At 37.0% G+C, this 23,252-nt stretch overlaps 1 protein-coding gene across 1 annotated transcript in view; it reads left to right on the top strand.

Annotated features, from left to right (window-relative positions):
- The window catches only part of LOC134528878 (solute carrier family 41 member 1-like), a 157,801-nt gene extending 135,154 nt beyond the window's left edge, over positions 1 to 22,647 (top strand). Inside the window, exons 11-12 of the mRNA XM_063362544.1 lie at positions 1,819 to 1,919; positions 20,612 to 22,647. Coding sequence (XP_063218614.1) covers positions 1,819 to 1,919; positions 20,612 to 20,785 — 275 coding nt within the window. The 3' untranslated portion in view covers positions 20,786 to 22,647. The remainder of the gene's footprint in view (positions 1 to 1,818; positions 1,920 to 20,611) is intronic.
- The last annotated feature ends 605 nt before the right edge of the window (positions 22,648 to 23,252 follow it).

The raw sequence follows: 23,252 nt of genomic DNA, 5'->3' as shown, positions 1-23,252 counted from the left end.
CTATTCCGACATAAAAAAAAACAATAAACCCTATAAGATTTTCTTAGTAGTACTAACACATTAACATTATCCTAATACTTTCCTCCAGGCCACCCAATGATACCAAACTTCATTAGTTCTTCCACAACTTCATTTTTAAAACTTATTAAGAACATCTACTACCTCGAAACTGATTTTAAAAATTATTTAGATTAAGTCTATAACGTCATCAAAAACATGAAAAGAGAAGGATCGGGATACAAACGAATTACCGAGTTATACTTGAAAATAAAAAGGAAACGGTAGAGCTCAACTCATTACACGTTAAAACACTAAGTTTCTAAAAACAAATTATTTATAAGATCAAATAATACACCAGACGAGAAATTTAAAGTTAACTACGAAGAAACATGAAGGTGTGGAAGACTAAGAGTTAGGCATCACAGACGCCATTTCCGATAGCACTCACCTAACCATTACCAAGTCGCCGCGCGGCCGGGCAGCATAACAGCCTTCCACAGGATTACAGCCCCGCGAAAAACATTTTACATCTCTTTTAAGCCATTTGCTTGGCTGCAAAACCCCTACGGGGAAAACATCCTGACGGGAAGTTTTCCTGTGTTTTACAAACACGTAAAGTTATTACAACAAGCCGGCCGCGCTGTCGGCCGCGCCGGGTTGTCCACGTAGTCAGAAAACCGGCCACCAGGTTGCAACACTCGCCCTGCGCGAAGCGCGTGCGCACAACCTCGTTCCCAGCTGGCCTCAAAAAAAAAAACGGTAAACAAGTTGCGCCGCGTTTCTCTGGAATTGCAGCAAACAACGTGTCAGCTGGCCTGGCTGAAACGCGGTCACGCCTGCGTTCCCAGACAAAGACGTGCAAGACTCGCACTCTTCCAGCCCCGCGGAGACCCAAATCAAACAAAGGTGTTACCCCATCTTAGCGTGAGGGAAACCAAGTCCCGAATTATCGAAAAGAATTTAAAATTGTATTTTCCACAAATAAACTAATTAAATAAATTAATGATAATTTTGAGCCACGCGACATCATCATTGCTTAGCGATAGTTTTAAAGCGGCAGTTATTATTAAGTTTGTCCTGCAGTATAAGTCATGATAAGAAATATCAAGAGTACTCTCTGTACAAGAACATATTCCATGGGTGATAGGAAAGAAGGAATTGTTTCCCGTAGCAAGGTATGAAAAAAGGCTTAGATTTATAGGAATACCATACCTGTGTAGCTAGGGGAGGCATTTCCCAGGACTAGAGAAAAATAATGTAAGGAATTATTAAAGTAACATAATCGGGAATTGTTACTTAAACCGTAATTGTCCCGAGAAGATATGAGTGACAATATTTTTAAACAAACGATGATATATCTCAAACAATTACAATGTTTTATTTACTATGATTGAATAAACATTAATTTTTGTAAAGATTATATATCTAGATACAATACATTTTATTTGTAACTTATTCTAAATGATGAGCAGCTTTACGAATTTTCAGTAATTTCCGCTATTGATAACACAATTACTAGGTATGGTGTTGAAAAATAAAAAACTTCCACTTTTATTCATTTTTTCATACACAAACGTAGTAGTGACGTGGTTTTTAAATTTTTTCTCTGGAAAATTGTGAAAATCATTTACCCCAAACGAAACTAATTAAGAACGAGAGTATAACTTAGATAAATTATTTTTTTTACAAGTAATTTTAGATTTCGATTATTATAAGCTGAATCATTAAGAATTGTGTATTTATATTTTAAATCAAGTATTTTATTTGCAGAACCACACGCCATGACCGCAAGAGTTTTGATGACGATGGTAATTCCAGGTCACCTTGTGTTTGCTTACGCCATCAGCTACTTTCAGAGAGGAGATGTTTCGCTGACACCTGTGTTTATGTGCTTCTATTTGATAGCAGCATTTGTACAGGTAAGCTTCGTTTAACGATGGTTTATGTTAAGGGAAATATAAGAAAAGTACCTTACTGTAAATAGATGAATATGCAATTTTATTAAACCCTTTTTTGTCCTATAAAAATTGTGTTGCTATTAAAAACTTTTTAGTATATTTTCATCTATACCAGTTCGCGTGATTTCACTTAAAGTAAACTACGTGAGAGCTGACAAATTTCTTCTATTTATTAACTTTTGATACACTAGATTAGCTAAATCAACTTTTCTATATATAATAAAATGAATTCTTAACCATTTTACAGAGTCAAATGACACAGTAAGCTAATGTGTTTAAACTACATTAATGTATAATTCATAACAAACCATTTATCGTTTTAATAAATTGTGAACATGAAAGCGTCAAATATTTTTGAAAAGTACTTTTTTTTTATATTTTTGAATGAAGGGACTAAATAGTAATCTTATTAATGAAAGCCTAGTATGAAAAAATTAATATAATCAACCATCATTAAACAAGGTAACGGTGTGTTTTTGCGCATCTTTGCTGTATATGCATAACCAATTGTGACGTCACTCTGGAGATACTTTATAAAGTTGGTATAGGGAAATGTACATTAAACTGTGTTTAAATGTTGTTGAAATGGCGATTATCAACTAATGTTGAAATTAATGGCAGTTTATTTCCATTAAAGTAGATTAGAAGATACATTTGATACCTATAATTAGTTTAATTGCCTCATTTATGTCTATGTAAATAAAGTTTTTTATCGATGGTTTTTTCTTTCTTCGTTTGACCTAGGTTTCAAACGGACGAGAGCATTTAAGTTTGCCCAATTTTTTAATATAGCTCAGAGTATTTTTTTTTTTAGTAAAATACATAAACAACACAAATTTGGATATAATAAAGCTATACATTTGTAGCATTGACTCCCGTTAATTGTTTGCTACGACCACGACGTGTGTCAATCTTCGATGAATACATACGCAATAAAATTATTTATATAAATAAAAAAAATGTCTTGGTAAGAAACTACTGCGCGGGAAAATTAAGTGGTAATTTTAAATGCTGAAATAATATCATTTCATTGGCTGGTTTACCATTTTCCGAAAAAGCCACTTCTTTCAAAAACGTAGTTTAGAAAATTAATAATCTGTCATACTTGCAATATAAATCATTATAAGAAATGTTTCATGTTTATCTCTCATTACACAAATATGTTAATATTTAATATTTCAAAGTTTTCAAAACTTCTGAAATTTTATTTTCATACAGTTTTAACTGCAAATCTGCCACCCTGCTTCGCTGAAATAACCAACACACCTTAAACTTCTCTACCTGCGACTAATATCCCTACTTAAAATAATGGTTATTTGTTAGAAAAGGTACTCTGCTAAAATTACAATAATTATAATTGCAACTATGTAGCTTGAAAATTGTAGATTAATATTTTTAATGTTGCTAACCTAACCTATCCAACCATTTACAACCAATTTATTGTCATTTTAATGCAGATAGCCTAAAATAAGCAAACCTTCACACCATTTTACAGTAGTTGAAATAATTTTTCCCTTATCAAACCAGCCATTCATAAGATCTAACAGTATTTTAAATGCAGCTAACCAAAACTAACCAACCATTAATATTATATTACATATTGTAGCTTACATAACTTAACCCAAAATTCTAATATAATGGTAAACTACTGATAAACTGCTTGAAATATCTTAATGCAAATCTACTGAAACATCAAATATCATGAAGGGAAATTAATTAAAAATGCTATTTTCGGATCTTCATTTAAACTTGTTCAAAAAATACAGAAAAAATGCAGAATTCTTTACAATAACCCTTTTTTAGTAAACATACACCACTCAGAAAAATTTGAACAGTTTTAAAATGGCACGGAGTAATCTGGTGTCGAACCTTTTGGTGGGTCAAAGGCACGGGTTAGATTCCTGGCTGGGTCATACCCGGAGTTTTCGCGGGTGAATAACCGAGTGGGAGTTGCTGTGAGCTAGTGGGTTTTCTCTGGGATCTCCCGTTCTCCCTATCAATACATTCTGTCGCTTATCCATATCTACCTCATCCCACCATATACTACCTCACGCATTCTTGATGCTGGCTGGAACAACAGGAGGGCCACCAACTCCTACATTTTAAACACGGAAACCCTGCCCTTGAATATACATGTGGAGTTTAATTATGTCCGTCCATAATGAGAGGGAATTAGGCAGCCAATGAAACCTAAAATCTTACAAGGATACTTACTGGACAATTAATAACATTATATTTAGAATAATATTGGGTTTAAGAAACACCAGAAGAATGCTAACTGACAATTGGTCATAAACTTTAACAGTCTGCAACAGTGTACGAAACACACTTATGATGACAGTCCACCATCTGGCATCTTTGGTGATGCGTGGACTTTGGTGGCCATCAGTTTTAAAAGCTCCTGTAATCAGTTGCACAGGAATGATTGCCTAAGTTGTGGTTGTATTAACTATGGTGGGTAGGCATGACATTGATCATGGTGGACAGACGCTGCAGTAACTGTGTCGTGCACACACTGCATTTTCCCTCGCAGACATATTTCATGCCATTTGCTAAAGTGGAAAGACAAAATGTTAGCGGTGGACAGACAAAGAATTGTATTTTGGTAGACACTGCATTAAACTTGACTTGTAGACACATGCGTATCCTGAACGGGCAGGCAGGCATGATAACAATCTTGGCAAACATATATAAATTATTACAATAAATAATATGCTGGTTGTTACAAATTTTAAGGGTTTATGGTGAAGGTCATCAGCATCAATTTAATGTAGGTAAATCCTTCTCGGAAACGCATCCATAGAAAGTTAAACCAATGCCTAGTGAGTATAATGTGATAATGTAATAATGAGGAAAAGTAATTATTACCTTAGTAGTATACAAATGACGACCTGCATCTGTAGTCGGAATGTGGTGTTGGTCCTGGCCCCCACATTCGATTATGGATCCTGGACCCAGGATCGGAGACACGCCTCCCCGCCCTTTTTATTTTGCAGTCATGTGCTACATTATAATTGCATGGTTATTTCTTACAGACACTCTTTTTAGAATGTTATTTAATCTTAAAATACAGGGTGTATTTATGGTTACTTATTTATAAGTCCCAACTAAGATTTATTTATAAAATTATTTTATTTTAAAATAACCACAGCGAGTATGTATATTTATTTTACACACCGATATAAAAAATAGTTACAGAACAGAATATTAGAATCTATGTAAATCATAAACACTGCCTACAAAATAAGACTACTTTACTTAATAACAGTTTTTCGAGCTTTCTTCTGACTAAAATCATCAATTACATCGGAAAAATCAAGATTCTTGGCCAATTCATTCTCAATTGCTAAATTTGCTATATGGTTAAGACGCCTGTTTTCCCGCTAAAATTCATAAATTCAATGAATCTTTCACAAACTTCGAACGACTTCTTTTCTATATTTTGAAATAGATAAGTTGCGCAAATGAGTACATTCTGCTCCTGGTGGGAAATTTCACAAGTGTCATCAACAATAATTCCATAGAAGACAGAATCTTCTCTTTGATGTAAAATCATTTTCAAAGGTTTTTCACCACATAGAAAAATAAACTCATTCTGCGAGTATCATGATAGATAGTGAGCTTAACCTATCATACTTTTGTTCATCAGTTGGCATTCATTTACTTTGGCTAGATGTTCGCGAGTTAGTTCGTCATATTTTCCAATTAATTCCAACATTCCCAAAAAATTTTCATTAAGAACATTACTAATATGAGTATTTTTTTTCCTTGGGAAACCAAACCTCTACTATTGAAGAATAAAGTTGTGTCCAAAATTCTTTGTAATATAGCTTTCCATCTTTTGAATGTTACTGTCGACACCATGGCCTTTCAATGATGTTTGAAGACACTTCCATTCTTAGTAGTGTTTTCGATGCTCAGAGATTTTTTCATGCATCGGTAACAACCTGTAAAGTCTTTTGTACGGAGATTTTTGTAGAGAAAACTCTTCTTTTGCAAGTGTACTATGATTTGATTTTAAAATGCTGCAAGGTAAACAATGAATACTGTTTTTATACTCGCTCCACATTAACCATTCACGTGGAAATTGTTTACTTGCTCTGTTGTTGGCTGTTTTCATGTACATCAGTGTCTCACGAAAACGTTTTCCTGAAAGGTCTATTGGAAAAGACTTTGATCTGGTCTGAAAAGCTGAGAAACCAGCGTGAGAAGATTCTATTTACTGCCGCAGTTTATCACTTATCACTGGAGTCCAAGCACCAGGATCGTCCAAAATACAACTGTTAATGTCATGAGTACTCATACTAAGATATATATTAGCACATTTTTCATTACTTTCTTGACATGCAGTAAGAGAATCTTTGTCGTTTTTTTGGTTTCGTCTGCTTCAATTAGTTGTTCAGAAGCCAAAATATCTCGTTTGATTTATTTTGCAACTTTTTGGTCTGAAACCAACTGAACAACAGAGCAACAATGTTGGCTATCCGGGGCTGTTGTAGATTCAGACGAATCATGAGGCTGAACTTCTTGTAATTCTTCTTTTTCATGAATCTTTAAAAATTTTGTAATTGTTTGACAATCCTTAGCTACTTTTTCAAATTTGTCATTTTGGAGCTTTCTTTTTAGAGCTCCAGATTTATGTTTATAGCTTGAAATCTTAACTTGTCGTTGTCATATGCAATCTGAAACTATACACTCCAGCTAAAATATATTTCATCTTTGATTTTCACAATGTAACTTAGCGCAAAACACAGCTTAATGCCCTTTCACAGTGTCAAATATTTTTCTCCATCTACATTTGGCAATAGAGTTGGATGGGTAAATTGGACGGAAAATGGCTTCCAATTTTCTCAATGAAATAAATTTGGACAATTAACTGCAAATATATTTGGATGATGTTAAATTATTAAAGTTCCTTTTTCGTCTCAGCTATTTAATACTTTTCAATTTTAATGTCATTCTGAAATTAAATAATCCATTACGGTGCTGGATTAAATTTTTGAACTAGTTATGTTATTTATGCATGTTTAAATTTTTTTATATGTATAAGTTTAACTCACAATATAATTCGTTACATAATAATAAATATTCAGTAGTTTTTGAAGTACTAGAAACATAAATTCTTTTTCACACATAACATTATTTGGCATACGACATTCAAATCAACATTATTTTAGCTATTTCACTTTTATAACATCTTTAAGGGCTCCGCCTACACGGGCACACATACGGTGTGCAGAGCTTCAGGAAAAACAACGTGATTTCAAAACTACTCAAGATATCCGAGTGGGGTCTGCTTACGAAAAGCATTTAAGAGTTCACTGACGGCCGAAAAAAACTTTTGATTTCGGATTAAGTTTTTAAACTGTATTTTTAGAAGAGTTAAAATGACTAAAATGCATGTTTTCAGAGTAATGTTTAGGCGTAAAACAACCAGTACATATTCTTGAAAGCACTTGAGGGACTTGCATTACACCTTTATCTTCATTTCTCCGCCAAACAATGTTACGGTCACCGCTCAAATTTCACAGTTATCCTGTGACTACGCGAAGACTGCACGCCAATTCAGAGCCTAGCGCTTAGAGGCGATACCGTGCTAGAAATACCAGCGAGCGTCGCGCTTATCATCCCGCCTCACTAACACAGTATACCCCTGACGAGGCGGGCCCATTAATTGCTCACGTGTTCTTAGTCAATTTAGAGATTCGTTGTGACGGGAACGGACGTAAAGTCCGTTTTCGCTAGGCACGATTTAGATTGGCCGTTCCCATCCAACATCCAACATATTTGAGAACCTATTCTGTATGAAAAATATTTGATGGAAACTCAAGTCACCCAAATAGTAAAACAAACATGGCTGCACTAGTGACGTTTTCGGAGAAATCATAACCCTCCAACTTTATTTTACACAACATATTTGAAGGTATGGGAAGCAAAAATTTGACAGTGTGACCGGGTATTTACGAACATTGAGGTTAGAAAGGTTTGTTCGCACTGACTGGTAATCTACAAAAATATTTATGAAATAAAACTATATAGATAAAACGTTAGCGAAATGATGAGCAATGACCATTAAACCTACTTACAATATTACCCTGAACAGTTGTATTTCTAAATGAAAATATAAGATTTAATCAATAAACACACATAGCAAGAAACACAACATACCACCCAGTGGCGGACCTAGACTCTGCGGGGCCCTGGACAATTTATTTCAGCGGGGCCCTTGTAACTCTTTTTGAAAAACGGGGGGGGGGGGGGGGGGGGGGGGGTCTTATCAGACTGGAGTATGGAATACCACTGGTGAAAGGGGATTTGTGGCCACACTCCCGGAAAATTAGAAAATTTAACTTTTGAGCCTACATGGAACCTAAATTTCGACGATGGTAAAGAAATTTTCTTTAGTGGTAAATTGTAATTGGGTTAGTTTTATTAATGCATACAATTTAATTCTGGTGAAATCTGGTCATTTTATAAGTCTATAAAAGCTGTGAATATTTTTAAAAGTGAAATCATAAAAAAATATAAAAAATCAAAAGCAAAAACAAAAAAACAATATATCCTTTTTTTTATTTACATACGATAATTTTTCACATAAAATAAAATTATACAAAGAAGAAAAATAAAAATACGAACATAAATTTGAATTGTTTTTGTACAAATACTCAAATATATGCCACATGTAAATAAGGGTTAATTTATATAGCTGTTTTGGCTATATAATTATGTAAATTAGTCGTAAAATTAATTTGGTACAAAAATCACGTGGGTGAATTTTTTTCCCTCACTTATGAAAATAAATTGTTTTAGGGGAAAAAACCCAACTACAACATTTCAAAGCAAAATATTACAACACCAACTCATCTCAAAATACAAGCTCTTGTGACTATTTGCTTTTACTGCACTTCATTAAAATGTAACGCTGCGACATTTTTTCCGGCTGAAGTCTTCTATGAGATCAGTGTAATCTAGACTGTTTACCAACTCTCTTTCTTTGGATAGGAGAGCTTAAGATGATAGTCGATTTTGTGTCATGGAGTTTCTTATATAAATATTCATAAGCTTTAACGTGGAGAAACTCCTTTCTGCAGATGCTACTGTCACAGCAATTGTACCGTACCTATTATTCTCAATGCTACAAAAATGTTTGGGTATACATCTATCAAGCTATTTTGTACAATGTACTTAAGAACTGAAAATACATCGTCTTGTTCTCCATCGTAGACAAGGGCCAACATTTTTAATTCCTCATAGAGTTCCACACCATCAATATCCCTTTTATCTCCGGCGCTCAATGAAATTTGTAGCTCTTGACAATTATACATCAGATCTTCATCACTCATGTTCTGTAGGCCCTTGATTTGATACATAAAGCCAAACTTGCTTTTATAGGTCTTCAAAGCTGCAAATCTTGGCTGACAGCTCATTCGTATTGCATCTACTACCACCAGAAAATAGTTTATTTTGAAATTATCTTCATGTGGAAGCTCGGGAGCTTCATATTCTCTTTCATAGAAGAACATTTTCTTTTTACGCCGTCTTCTGCTGTTCTTAAACACGCTATTGATGCCAACTTCTTCTGCTACTTCTCTTGCTGTTACCAATGTCGTATTGAAGCCACTCAGACGATATTCATCTAACCACTTGACAAATGTTTCTAAGTGCTTAACTGCCACACCTAAATGCACATTTACGTTTTGCCATACCTTATTGATGGTGTTTTTTTGACAAGAATATCGTACTACACCACAAGAGATGCAACAAACTCGTATGTAGTAATTTCGATTTCTAACTATTGACACTCACTTATTAAACCAGAGTCTGTGTTACTCTTACGAAGACTTGACAAAGCATCACAAACATTGCTTAGCTGATACCTCACAGCTTTTACAGATTCAATTCTGCACTCCCATCTGGTTTCGGAATGAGGATTGAGAGAAATGTTGACATGCGACTTCAGAGTACCCCATCGTTCACTTGAGCAAGAGAAAACTGTGTACAGTCTTTGCAAAAGACCAAAAAATGTCTGCGCTTGAGCACAAGATGAAGCAGAATCTCCCAATACTAAGTTCCAGCTGTGGCTTCCACACGGTACAAAGAATGCAAGAGGATTCATGTTGAGTAGCCTTCTTTGTACACCGCTCTTTTCCCCACACATGTTAGCACCATTTTCATAGCCTTGACACCTACAGTTGACAATGGACAAACCTAACTCCTCCAATTTGATTACTATGTAATCGGCCAGCTTTTCACCAGTAGTTTTTTCTACAACTACAAATTGCTACAAAATTTTCCTCAATTTCTACAGTGTCTTGGTTTGTTATTCTTAGAATTATTGACAATTGTTCAATCCGAGCTATATCTCGAGTGCAGTCCAAAATGATTGCAAAATACTTATTCTTTAATACTTTATCTGTTATTTTAGCTCTAACATGATTGGCCATTATGTCGATAAATTCATTCTGAATAGTTTTACTGAGGTAGTGGTTTCTGGCAACTGTCTTGTTAATAGTTTGGTGCAAGTGCTCTAACAATGTTGTGTCAAATCGTGCAATATAATTAACGAAATCCAAAAAATTTCCACTGTTATTCGAATTGGACAACCTCTCTCCATGCCCTCCGAAAGAAAAGTTATGAGTAGCCCAAAACTGTACGATGGCTAATAGCCTTTCTAAAATGTCTCTCCAGCATTGTTGTTCAGCTCGAATCTGGGCCTGGGTTTGTTAATCAATAGTTTTTTCACAAGAAAGGCCGTTTTTTAAACTAAGCCATTTACCATGCATAAGAATGCATAAGATGGCTATTAGCCATCGTACAGTTTTGGGCATGGAGAGAGGTGACACTTGCTCTTTTCGTGAGACTTGAGCACCTCGGATAGATGCTTACAGTCACTCATACCTTCATTAGATCCAAGGACACTTTTGGGATTAGGTCTTAGAGAGAATAAACGACATGCAAAACAGTAAACAGCATCTTTTGACTCGGAATAAACTAACCATCGCCTATCTTGCTCTTCGCCATTTATAAGTCTTTTTATATCATGTTTGTCTGTAAAATGTCGACCACTTTCATTTTTGGGTAAGATTTATTGTATACCATCACGGGGCCGTTTTGAACTATACTAGTTATTTGTAAGACATTTAATTGTTTAGGCCTTAAAAAAAGGGTCACTCACAGTTGCATTGGTAGGTAAGGTATCGATTTCCTCACGGATGTCGAAGTCTGCATCGTTATCCTCTAATGGCACATGTGCAGATGATGATGACGTCGACTCAGGATACATCACCTTGTTGCTTCCGAAAGGTGTATCACTGTGGCCACTGAGTCCTACCTCTTCAGCGACAGTAACTTCTTCCTCAACCATCGTTTAATCTCGCACGCACAGATGTTCAGATGACGCAGACATACACTCGGAACACAACACTTCATTGTTTTTCAGGGCAGATCCACTTTGACTACTGGGTATTTTTATGTCTTTAACTTCTGTTAATGGTATTGAATCTTGAACTCACAACTGTTCCTTATCTTTAGTAATTTTATCAGTCTTTAAATATTTTGTTAAAGAACCACTTAATTTTTTTTTCAAGTTCTTTGTGTTTTTCAATTTTTTTTTCCGTTTGTAACTGCCAGAATCATATTTCCTACCAAAGTCACGATCACGAGAGGTCATTCTAAATTAATCTGACTGAAACTAACAAATAAAAATTTCAGCCTTGATTATAAAACTATCTAATTAAAAATAACTAGCCCTATTAATAAATATCATTGAAAGTAGTTACAACAAAATAACAGGACGAACGAATAGAGATTCAAAATGTACACTGCACGATACATGACTTAATATTTCCACTTATCTGGCGACACTGCAGTAACAACATCGGTCTGTAACGCGTACGTTCACACCCCCTCCACTTTTGAATATCGTAAATGGGAAGGTAAGGCTAATTATCAGCCGCTGACTAGTCACGTAAATTGAGAAGGTTGAGAGGAAGTTTAGTGTATACATAGCGATCTATACTTTCAATTTATTTTTATAACTGGCAGCAGTTATATAAACATAAAACAAAAAAGCACAACTGTATGTAATTTTCACCGCCCTTCCCCAGAGATATATCAGAGGAAAACGACACCCAGAGCTAAGCCTTGTTGTCGCCGTATCTGTGATAACTGTAACCTGAAGCAAACACTAATCAGCATCGTCGGCTGGCAAGTGTCAGGTAATGTGATCCACATATTGCCAACCCGATTATCTGACACTCGTCCCCTGCATGTTGAGGGTAATACATATAAAAGAGGTTCTAATAAACATTAGGGGTGTACAACTTAATTTCGAACACATTACATGACAGGTGCTAGGGTGAGGGCAGACGCGGGGCCCCACTAGGCGCGGGGCCCTGGGCGATTGCCCGGGTCGCCCGGCCCTGGATCCGCCCCTGATACCACCATTTAACAATACTGCGAATGGCGGGAACGGTGGCGCCATAGGACAAGGAGGGAGATATAGAAGTGCGACTCTCACAGTTGAAACTAAAACCATGTTTTGCGTAACATGTGACGCTATCTGTGGGGTGGGTCCGTAACTACTAGCAAAAATAAAAACTCGGGCGGGAGTGTTAGCTTTATAATGATAATTTAACAACACAACTAATTTTTTCGTAGAAGCGATTTAAATTGTGCAAAAAACTGAATAATCTTTGGAAATAAAAAACAAGGATGTTGTATATAAATGGGTTTAAAATGAAGAGTTTCTGGTCTCCCACACTACAAAATATGTGGCTACGAAAATAGAGTTAATTAATTTTCATTGGATTGTTTGCCTGATAGCTGAAGCATTAACCACACAAATGTTATCACTTTCAGTAACAGGAGACAAAAATGATAAAATTCAACCCACGTCATACGGAGTTTACAGGTGGACTGATAAGCGATGTCATGCGTCTATTTTTAGAACAAAGAGGGAAATGGTTGGAAAAAAATAGTCATGGCAGGAAGGGAGGTTGTGGAAGTTAGAACCGGGGGGGGGGGGGGGGGTGGAGGCGTCAAGACACACTGCGCTATTATGCAAACAACACACGCAATGACAATAACTACCAGCTCCAATTTTATTTAACATTTATCATTAATATCTATTTTAAATTTTAACATATAATTAGCAATATGTGTAGAATCACGTGGTGCGCAAAGTTCTGTTAAACCTTTCGACAATGGAGGTTTTGACATTACTAAATATAGAATAGTGTTTGATGTCAATCTTCTTAATCAAGGCATGGAAGGTCGCATTTTTGCATTTTTTTGCCAAGATCCGTTTTTAAGTAGGTACTATGGTACATGCCCATCACGCGAAATGTTTGTCATGGCCCTGGTTATGTAGATTGCATTATTCGATTTCAATGGTCTGGCCCAAGTGAACTTGCTATACACATCGATGACCGTTAACATGTACTTTAAAATTTTATTCATTCGAGAATGTGGTATTATCTCAACAAGGTCCACCTGGAATAAATCATCAAGTCCACGCACTACGACTTTGCGCAGGAGGTATTTTCGTCTGGCAGGAACGTGAAGTTCGTCGGCGATTCCGCTTCGACTCATTTTATGTAGCCGGCTTCCCTCAGTCCTTCGAGTATGGAGACTATTTTTTGATGTACGAATAGTTTTCTGCACTAAGCGTAGGCACACAACAGTCTTAACCTGTCAACCGGTTCATTTTGGTCGTCCTAATACACATAGACAAATGTCTGACCACTTTCTAGCTTTTTTAAACCTTCACCATGTACAGCTAATTCACTAAAGAGATTGGTGAAAATGAAATTTTTTTTCATGGTCTTCGTCTTCATGTATACAACTTTCTGGATCGTTATTCCAAAGATGCGCATGACTTAGTAACTCTTACAAATCTTCGTGAGACTAGACATTAGGTCCCCTGAGAAACAGCAATTCGTACAGACCTGGAGTCCTGTGTGTTTTTCACTCTTCTACACATATTATATTTCCTTATAATAAGTATGTTTCTTTAGCACTGAGGAACCACCTATAATGTTTTATATTCACTCCATAGGTCATGTCATTAATCCGACTCGTGAAAGATCTCAAGAAAGATCTGACAATTGCATTAACTTGGTGTCCACTTTTCCGTAACTTTTTGACGTGATAACGTCTTATAAATCGATGAACGCCGGCTGAGCTGAGAGTGCAAGAACCGGCCAACCACCGTGAGAGAAAATCTTCTATAATATCAAACAGGTTAAGACGGGCTTTTTAACTAATTGTACGTGATTATATTTAAACAAATTATTTAAATTAAATTTGCAAAAACTGTAAATATTATTTGAAGATTAAAATGTATGCAATTTTTCATCAATGTTTTCTTATGACTTTATCACGTAAAATTATCGTCCGTAAACCGACTTTACAGACAACTCCCTTTTTTCTTGTGAAAAGCATCTGTAATCTTTAAGTCACATTCTTCTAGGGCTGGTTCATATTTCTTCTTCATTTCCAGTAGGCATCTCGTCATCAACTTCTGTTTTCACATTTATTGATGGTTCTTCCTTATTTTTAAGTGTGTCGAGACGACTAGTATTTCGTTTAAATACCTCTTCATTGTCCATTTCACGTGCAAATCTGGATCTTCTAGCAAGTATATATTTTTCACGAACAGATTATATAGCACGAAGAAGGTCTTTGGCCAAGTCCAACATTGTATTATGAAAACCGTTAGCAAGACTTCCTTTTATATCACTTAATCGTCCCCAGAAAACTCTTCACTGTGGTTAGCATGAACCAGCGAGGGGAATACTGGCAAAAAACAAGAACGAAACACGGTCTTTCGCCCTTCCTGATTCACATACTATTATAGTGATGAGCCTCAAAGGACTCAAGCTAGTTCATAGTTGCTTGTAAAGAAACAAAGAGGGTTCCATGCAAATAGCTTTATATTTTATAATAACAGGTCATAACACATGCACATAGAACACATCTGCACAGCAGACACAAAGCAAACCGTACGTACAATTCAAATCTCAGCCCTGGATATTACGAACGTGACTAATAACAATATTAATAGCTGCAGACATTACACTCCCAAATGATTAATAAACAAAAATTAAGAGTTTTAGAAATTACAGTAATGATTACTAAACCATGAGGCCTCATTAAATACAGGAAATACAAATCATAAATATAGAATGAAAATAATGCAGATATTTATTAATGATTCATGCTAAGCTTGAGCCTTGCTTCAATGACCCACACAGTTAATTTACAGGTCCCCTTTAGACAGCGCATGTCGAGTCCCACTGAACAATTTAAAGAGACAGACCTCTACGACCTCGCATCAACTAAGTCAAAATGAAAGCTAGCCTGTCCGGCACCGGACAACTCAGCAGGTGGAGGTTTTGGCATGACTAACCGAAGACTGAAGAAACATGGCCCAGACAGACATTAATTCGAAATGGAATTTAGAAGGACGGTGCCAAACGAAAATTCGGAATAAGGCTGCAAGCAATTAAGTCAACATACATGGCACGCCGTCCTCGTGCTCACCGTCCAAAAGGGATCCCCTACTGCTACCTCCACATGTTGGTCCGTTCCCCGCTCGCTCAAGAAGACCCCCATACCTCTCAAGCTTCACGTTTACAGCTCGGCGAACTAACAGCGCAGGCGCGGAGGGGAAACGTTGCCACGCAACGAAGACACTACACCAGGGGAAGGGGGAACAAGGAGGGGAAACGAGGTAAGGAAACAAGGAGGGGAAACATCTCAGTCGAGGCAGATCTCTGAAACATTTTCGGCACGCCGTAGAAGTCATTCCTTGGCGACCCCGGCGCCGGCTCAAGCAAAATCTGTGTTCGTTGCCAAGTATGTTAGAGATGCATTCAGGAAACTCTGAAAAGCCATCAAATCGTCACAGTAGTGTAAAATAGGGAAAGCTGGCATATTGTTATTTTTATGGGACTACAGATTGATGGTTTGATGGTATGTTGGCTTGCCAATGGTCAAGAATCGGCCACGTTTGGGCGTGTTCGTCGTTCGTGGTTTATAATCAGGACCTCGGTGGCCATCTTGGATGAAGCCGCATCCGCCATCTTAGAATCTGCCATTTTAAAAAATTTTAGCTAGAAATTTGGGAAAAATTCTATAATTCGTCAAAAAAATTAGCTTATTAAAACAGTAATTGATTCTATTGATTTGTGTGCTTGGTTTGATCCTTGATCCATCCAAAAGTTGTAACTTCATGTAAAAAGATATTTATTTAATAAAAAATGGAGAATAAATCCTAAAAGAGATGTCAATTTCTCATCTACCAGTCTCCATTTTATTCCATAGATTCTTGTCCTTGGATCGATCCTTGCTTGATACAAAAAATTGAATTTTATGATAAAAATCACTTATTATTTCCAGCCACATTCATTTGGTTTTTCAGGAACATCAGATATGTTGGACAGACACATCAGTCGGTTGGTCAGGCAAACACATCAAGTTGGTGGCAAGGTCCACTCAGTAAGCAGCCAGGCACGTCTATTCAGTGACAAACTTGTGAACTTCTTTTTCAGCACGGAAAGAGTTCTAGCACAAGTAGGAGTTTTTTGGTTTTTTTTTTTTAATTTTTAATATAATTTTTGTGATTCAATGATCTCTATCGAGCAAAACGTGCATTGGTTTTCTTCGTGTACTCCTGATTATTCTTGTCAATATTTTGTGGTTTTTCTCCAAGTGCCTCTTTTTAATCTTGGCGAGACTTCTGTTGGGTTTCTCCGTGTGCCTTTGATTATTCCTCTCAATATTTTATTGGTGTTCTCCGTGTGCCTCTGTTCAATCTTGGCGATACTTCTGTTGGGTTTCTCTGTGTGCCTTTGATTATTCCTCTCAATATTTTATTGGTGTTCTCCGTGTGCTTCTGATCATTCTTGGCGAGACTTCTGTGTTTTATTCTCCGAATGCTCCTGATTATTCTTGTCAATATTTGGTTGCTGTTTTCCAAGTGCTTCTGTTTATTTATATCAATATTCTGTTGGTTTTTTCCGTGTATACATGGTTATTCCTGGCGAGACTTCTGCTGCTATTTTCCGAGTGATTTTGGTTATTCCTGAGAAATAAATCCCCCATGTATTTTTTTCTGTACTGAGACAAGCAATTTTATTCGGAATTTCGTTTAATTAGTGAATTTCTGTTACCAAATCAGCACTATAATATTTTTAATCAGGTGGATATCAGACAAAATAAAGATTAATTACTTAGGCGATTTCTATGACTTGAGACAGCTGAGAAATGCTATCATGCATTAGTACCAGCAGCAATCCTCAGTTATTTCTTTAAGGTAGTCGATCATCACCAAAAAACAGTAGTCAATTGCCAGAACTTCAATGATAAGTTTGGTTTTTAAATACTGTTTGGGTATAATTTGTCGAGGAAAGTGATCATCACCGTGTCAATATGAGTTATTATGCTTTGAAAGAATAAGTAGGACTTCAGTGGTCTGAACTATCCGCCACCAGTACACAAGATAAAACTTTTTGAGAAAAAATCCCGAAGTTTCGTTTAATGTGTATTCGCTAAAAGAGAATAATAAGGTGTGCTAAATTCGTGAAACAAAATAAGAAAGAAAATACCATTTAGATCTTGCATTTTGAGAAATTAAATCAATGCTGCGCCTCAGGGACGCAAATGTGTAGGATTTGCAAGGGCGGCCAGCGGAAATTCGCAGTTGTTGGTGAGCGGCCCGAGAGTTTTGCAAATGGGGTTAAACCAACACAAGTCATCTCTGGATAGGGTGCTTGTACGTATGTTATATAATGTCCATGTTTTGGCCTAAATGCATTCAATAAGCAGAAAACTTTAATATATACAGAGAGTTTTCCATCAAACATAGTTTTAATGTTAAGATTTATCAACCCTGTTTCATAGTTAATATTTTGAAACCGCAAGCTGGCCCCCTTAGTGAGGGGCTTCTTAATTCCCCGGGGTGGGGGCAGGGGGTGGCAGAGGGGCAGGGGGCCCTTGCTCCTCCGGGATCTTTGAACCATGCTGCATACTACTGTTACATTAAAAAAAATTCCCAACTTGAGAGACCAAGGGTTACAAAACAAAACAGTAAAATTTATGTGTGCAAGATGTGCTTTAATGATTTCGCTGATTAACATTGGAAACAGGGTCTTACAGGTATATAGTGTCTTGAACTGCACATAATTAAATGTAGAGGTATATATTGAGCCTATGTAATTAAAAATAATACAAAATGTCATTTTAATTGTTTGAACTAGTGTGTTAGTGTTTACTAGTAGAAGAGTAATAAATAATGTACTAAATAATGTTTGTAAAAATATGGTGTCTTATTTTTTGAATCTGGTACTTTTATTTTATGGTAATATGTTAAATTGAAATAATATTTAATTAAATAAATAATTTAAAGTTATTATCTTTTTTTTGCATATATAAAATATACAACGGGAGATAATAATCGATCGAGTCAGTCAGTATATTAATAACTACATTTTTTAAAGATTATTTAATTTTTCTGATTTTTTGGTTGATAAGTACAGTTTTTTAAGATGAAAGTAGTATGTTCAAGAATATAAGATGGCGGAAAGTTCTATAAAACCAAATTATGACTGTGATGTCACATTCAAATATGCCGGAATTCAATATGGAGGCTCCGTTCAAGACCAATGGTAAAGTTCAAGGGTCAAGGTCATTTGTGATGGCAGCCATGACATCACAATCTAAGATGGTGGATCTCAACACCAACACCACACTCCGAATTCAACCGCAGGTCCGTCATTTATATACTAATTACTTCGAAGCCTTTAAACCAAGAATTATATCTTACCCGAGCTGAAAATCGAAATAGTTTCACACACCGAAAGATGAAATCTACTCTAGATATTTTTCTGTGGATGTCACGTCAGATGCTTTGTCTACGCAACATTCGTTGAGATGGAGGAAGAGCTCGTTGTAAGAATCATAGTTGCCTCTGCAAAATTATAATGACGCCAGTGGTTAATGACACTGTGACTACAATCGTTGGTGCCCGCCCTACTCGCACAGGCCGTTATGTCCCAGTGACATCTCATCAGGGCCGTTGGAGAAAGTGCGCGACAAGAACAAGTGTAGTGCCGTGTGGGGCAGCGACCCAATCAGGTGCACCGTCAATGAGTCGATAACCGTTCGTGCGGCTATCGCCTAGCGTAAGAACAGGCATGCCCACCATGGAGCTGCAAAGACTCCCGCTAATTACTAATTGCGTTAAGAAAATAATTGTTAAACCATACGTAATCAATATTGTCAATTTTGTTTAATTATTAAACACTTTTCACTGTGCGCTGACGTCCCCAGACGTAGTTTAACGCGTCTCCCGCTTTACGCACATTTGCGCGCGAAGGCGACCTCGAGTGGCTCGACGCCTCTAGGGGCTCGTAGTTGGTCTCTACCGACGTCGAGGCAGGACGCATCATTATCATCACCCGGGCGAGAGGTAAGGATGTCTCCATAGTCTGTGAATCCCGAGTACGTTTCCATCTGTTCCGTGGGCTAGGCCTCAAAACAACTTTGAACTCAGCCTTTATGGCGCCCCAGCTCCGTCCGTGCAGGGTCTTCTTCGGGCGTAACGGGCATGCAGACGAATAAGTCGTCTCACGGTTTATGTACCGTCGTTACAGACTCGGTGTGCTACGAGGGCCCTCCGGCCGAGATTAAGGTCAGGATTGTATTAACTGCCACTGTAATTTATATGGAACTTCCAACGAACAGTATGTATAATAATAGTGAACTGGTGTCCAACCTTGTTACGTATCGGGCTACAGGAGTGTGCCTTAGCCGACATAGCGCCTAACATTGTCACGGGCGTGACACGTACGCTCATGGTCGCCTGAAGACCGGGAATTCAGACTCTGTGCTTATAGAATCGTCATCATTGGGCCGTAGCGAGCCATCCCGTCCTTACGTTTACGAATCCCGTTATGTTAGCTTTCAATCATCTGTGCACGCCAGCAGGTGACATGCAATGGGTAAGGACGAGCTTCCAGCTCTCGCACGCGGTGAGCTACGCCAGGGGATTGCACCTTGAAAAGGGGCGTTTTTGGGTTAAAATAAGTGAACCATCAAAATTGTTTTAAGCATCAGTTAACGGCGTTCTGAGGGGCCAACATCTCGGGGATTCCCTGTCTATCCATTAACCCACTGCCTCTGGCCATGCGGTCACGGGCCTACGTTGGGACCTCTCGTGCGCTAGCGCACGCTTGTAATGTCTAGTTCGCTCCCAGGCCACACAGCTTCTCACCAGCTCCAGCAGAGGCAACTGTGGTGACGGCAACTGTTTTATTCGTAACTTTGATGGAAGCGGTTCCGGGGTTCCGTAGCTCTAACTGATTTTATTGACCTCCATCATCTCTCAAAGTTTGTAACATTGCGCCTAAACATAATGTAAAATACATTACCTTAGAAGTACTTATGTATTTAGTTAAGGGGTGAACCATGATAATATATGCATAAACTTATGAGTTAATTAATTTTTTTTATGCTACAGGCGATGGCTGTGATAGTTGAATTTTATGCACGTTTTCAGTAAACACCGCAATGAAGAATAAAATTTAAATTTAACATTGTTAAAAAATGTAGTAGTACTTCGGCTATAAAATTAATCTACTTTGTTTCAGGTGGCAGTTCTATTGTACATCGCATATGTATTGACATACCTATTGTGGAGGCGAGGAATAGAACCTGACAATTCTACAATACCATACTTGACCTCACTTGGAGATCTGCTGGGTATTGTGTTGCTTGGCATTACTTTCGCTCTCCTGCGGGCAATGGGCGAGTCCACCGATTGAAGACAATTAATAAATTCATAATGTTACAATGTAACACGTTAAATATATCTATACTCAATGTCAACCTTATTTCCAATAGATCTGTGTTGCATGTCACACCATCAAACATATGGAAATATTTTTCGTAAAAAACTTCCGTGATTAACCACACTATTACTTGCATAAGTAATTGAAACAAACTGAGCATATTCGAATCAGTGGGTTCATTTGGGTCCGATAGTAGTATAGAAATTGTGGTCCTGAAACTGGTTCCGGTTTAAAGTGTTGGTGCCGATGTCCACGATATTGGATTCTGAAGTCACGGCGGCCATCTTAGTGTTAATTTACCTCAATATTTCTAAACGTTGTTTCCCTGCTTTGATAGAAAACATCCCGTATTGAGGGAAAATTTCCCGATTTTCTTTTCTCAAAAAAGAAAAAAATCAAAAACTCGAAATTCGGAATGCCTCAAAAGACTATTGCCTCAGAAAATATCATAATTTACCATAGCAGCTAAAATAACCCGTCGTCTAGCCGCCCTAAGCCACTCAGGTCACTAACTTGACCTTCACAGTAAACTTAATATTCTTTAATTTTTGACCAACAAATTTCTGAAAAATTGCCTAAAAAAAAAAAAACAATGTTTGGTTCAAACGCTGGAAATTTTGTTACGGCTGCCACTTAAAAATCTTTAATTTTTATGTCAAAAAATGAGAAAAAAAATTTAAAATTTATAAAATTATTGAACTAATATTTTTTTTAAATAACCAAATACGTCATGGTGTCTCGGTTCAAACCCGGCGAGGTCATTCGATTTAAAACGGCGACGGATCCTTCCTTCACAAAAGCCACCGGCCAACTGACCCCAGACCACTAATGTAAAACAAAATATTAGGTACGTCATACTGTATGACGTCATGGCCGTCATATGGTTTACGTCTGCTGGAGGTCGCTGTCGATATATATTTATTTTGTTTCCTAGATGACGCCGCCAAACATATTAGTTAACATTTCCCCACTAGAGTAAAGTAATTATTTATTGCCAAGGTGCCTACCTTCATTAAATTTGTCCATACAAATTGCATTTCTGTAAATTTTACGCTAGAAATTAAAAAATAAATTTAAAAAAAATTAAATAAATTACATGTTAAAATAATGATTGACTTGTCAGCATAAAATGCTTGCTTCGGTCTATTTATCCTAGAAAAACCACTTATTTAATAAATCATGTTCAAAAACAAAAAAAAATCTTAAGTTCCTTATCTACCAGCCTCCAGTAAGCCAACATGCCCACCATTATGGATATTCGTATTTACTAACGAGAAAATCGCTTAAAATTCTTAAAATCATCAAAAAATTGCTTATAAAAATAAATACTGATTCGATCAATTACTGTCCGCGGTTTGATACCAGCCATTACAAAATTAGTTAAATTGATTAATCATATATTAAAACCTCTTAGATCCGGGATACAATAAATCAAGTACATCAAAATCACATAAAACAACAGGAATGAGGAGAAAGGAATTGGCACACACCAAGTGCCAGTCACCCATGTTGTAAGGACCATTTGAAAGATACCCACCCGCCAACTTTGTACTTAATTTTTTCCTTGCGTAGAAAATAACTTACATTACATGTGAAGTTAAAAGTATTCATGTACGAATAGTCAAAGTACAAAAATTCAAGCATAGTAACCACAAAACTTGTTAAAAAAATTCTCAGAACTGAAGACAGAGGCCGCCCGGCCGAGACGTGCGGGCGTGCAGGGAGACATTCGTAAACTTTTAGACGTGTCAGGTGACCGACCACCTGGCCACAACACGCGGCGTGCAGGAGGCTGCTTCCTGGCACTCCCGCTAACAGTATACGCGTCTTTGAAATCATAACCCAGTACATGAAAAGTACATGATGGAATCGCCTGAAAGTACGAAAAACCAAACGAAAGTATAAAACTAGCCAACCAATGAATCATTTGGGAACCGAAACATTTGGTAGCACATATACAGTATTCTAACCAAGACCACATGCCACAAAAAAGAAATCGCTACGAATAATAAGAACTAATCTTACTACAGTTCGAGCGTCTACCGAACAAGAGAATATTTCGACGATATTCACGAAAATTTCAACAGAACATGTTCAATATAAGGCATAATTAAACCAGATATTACGAACCACCAGACCAGTCATGACCTAACTGCAGTCTTGACCACACACATTAAAAGAATCGACACACATTAAAAAAAACACACAAAACACGCAATGAACATTCAATGAACACGCAATACACACACTTTACACGCAACGGACATGCAATACAAACAATTGACATACAGAAAACATGAAATGCCCAAACATAACAGGCAATGAACATGCAAAGCACACACCGAACACATAATGAACATGTAACGTAAACACAGTGTACACACTGGACATGCAATGGATATGTAATGCTGTGTACACACAACCGACAGAAAGGTCATAC

Source organism: Bacillus rossius, chromosome 2 (assembly GCF_032445375.1).
Source record: "Bacillus rossius redtenbacheri isolate Brsri chromosome 2, Brsri_v3, whole genome shotgun sequence".
Classification (NCBI taxonomy): domain Eukaryota; kingdom Metazoa; phylum Arthropoda; class Insecta; order Phasmatodea; family Bacillidae; genus Bacillus; species Bacillus rossius.
Note: the sequence above shows the minus strand (reverse complement) of the source record. Positions and strands in the feature narration are given on the sequence as shown.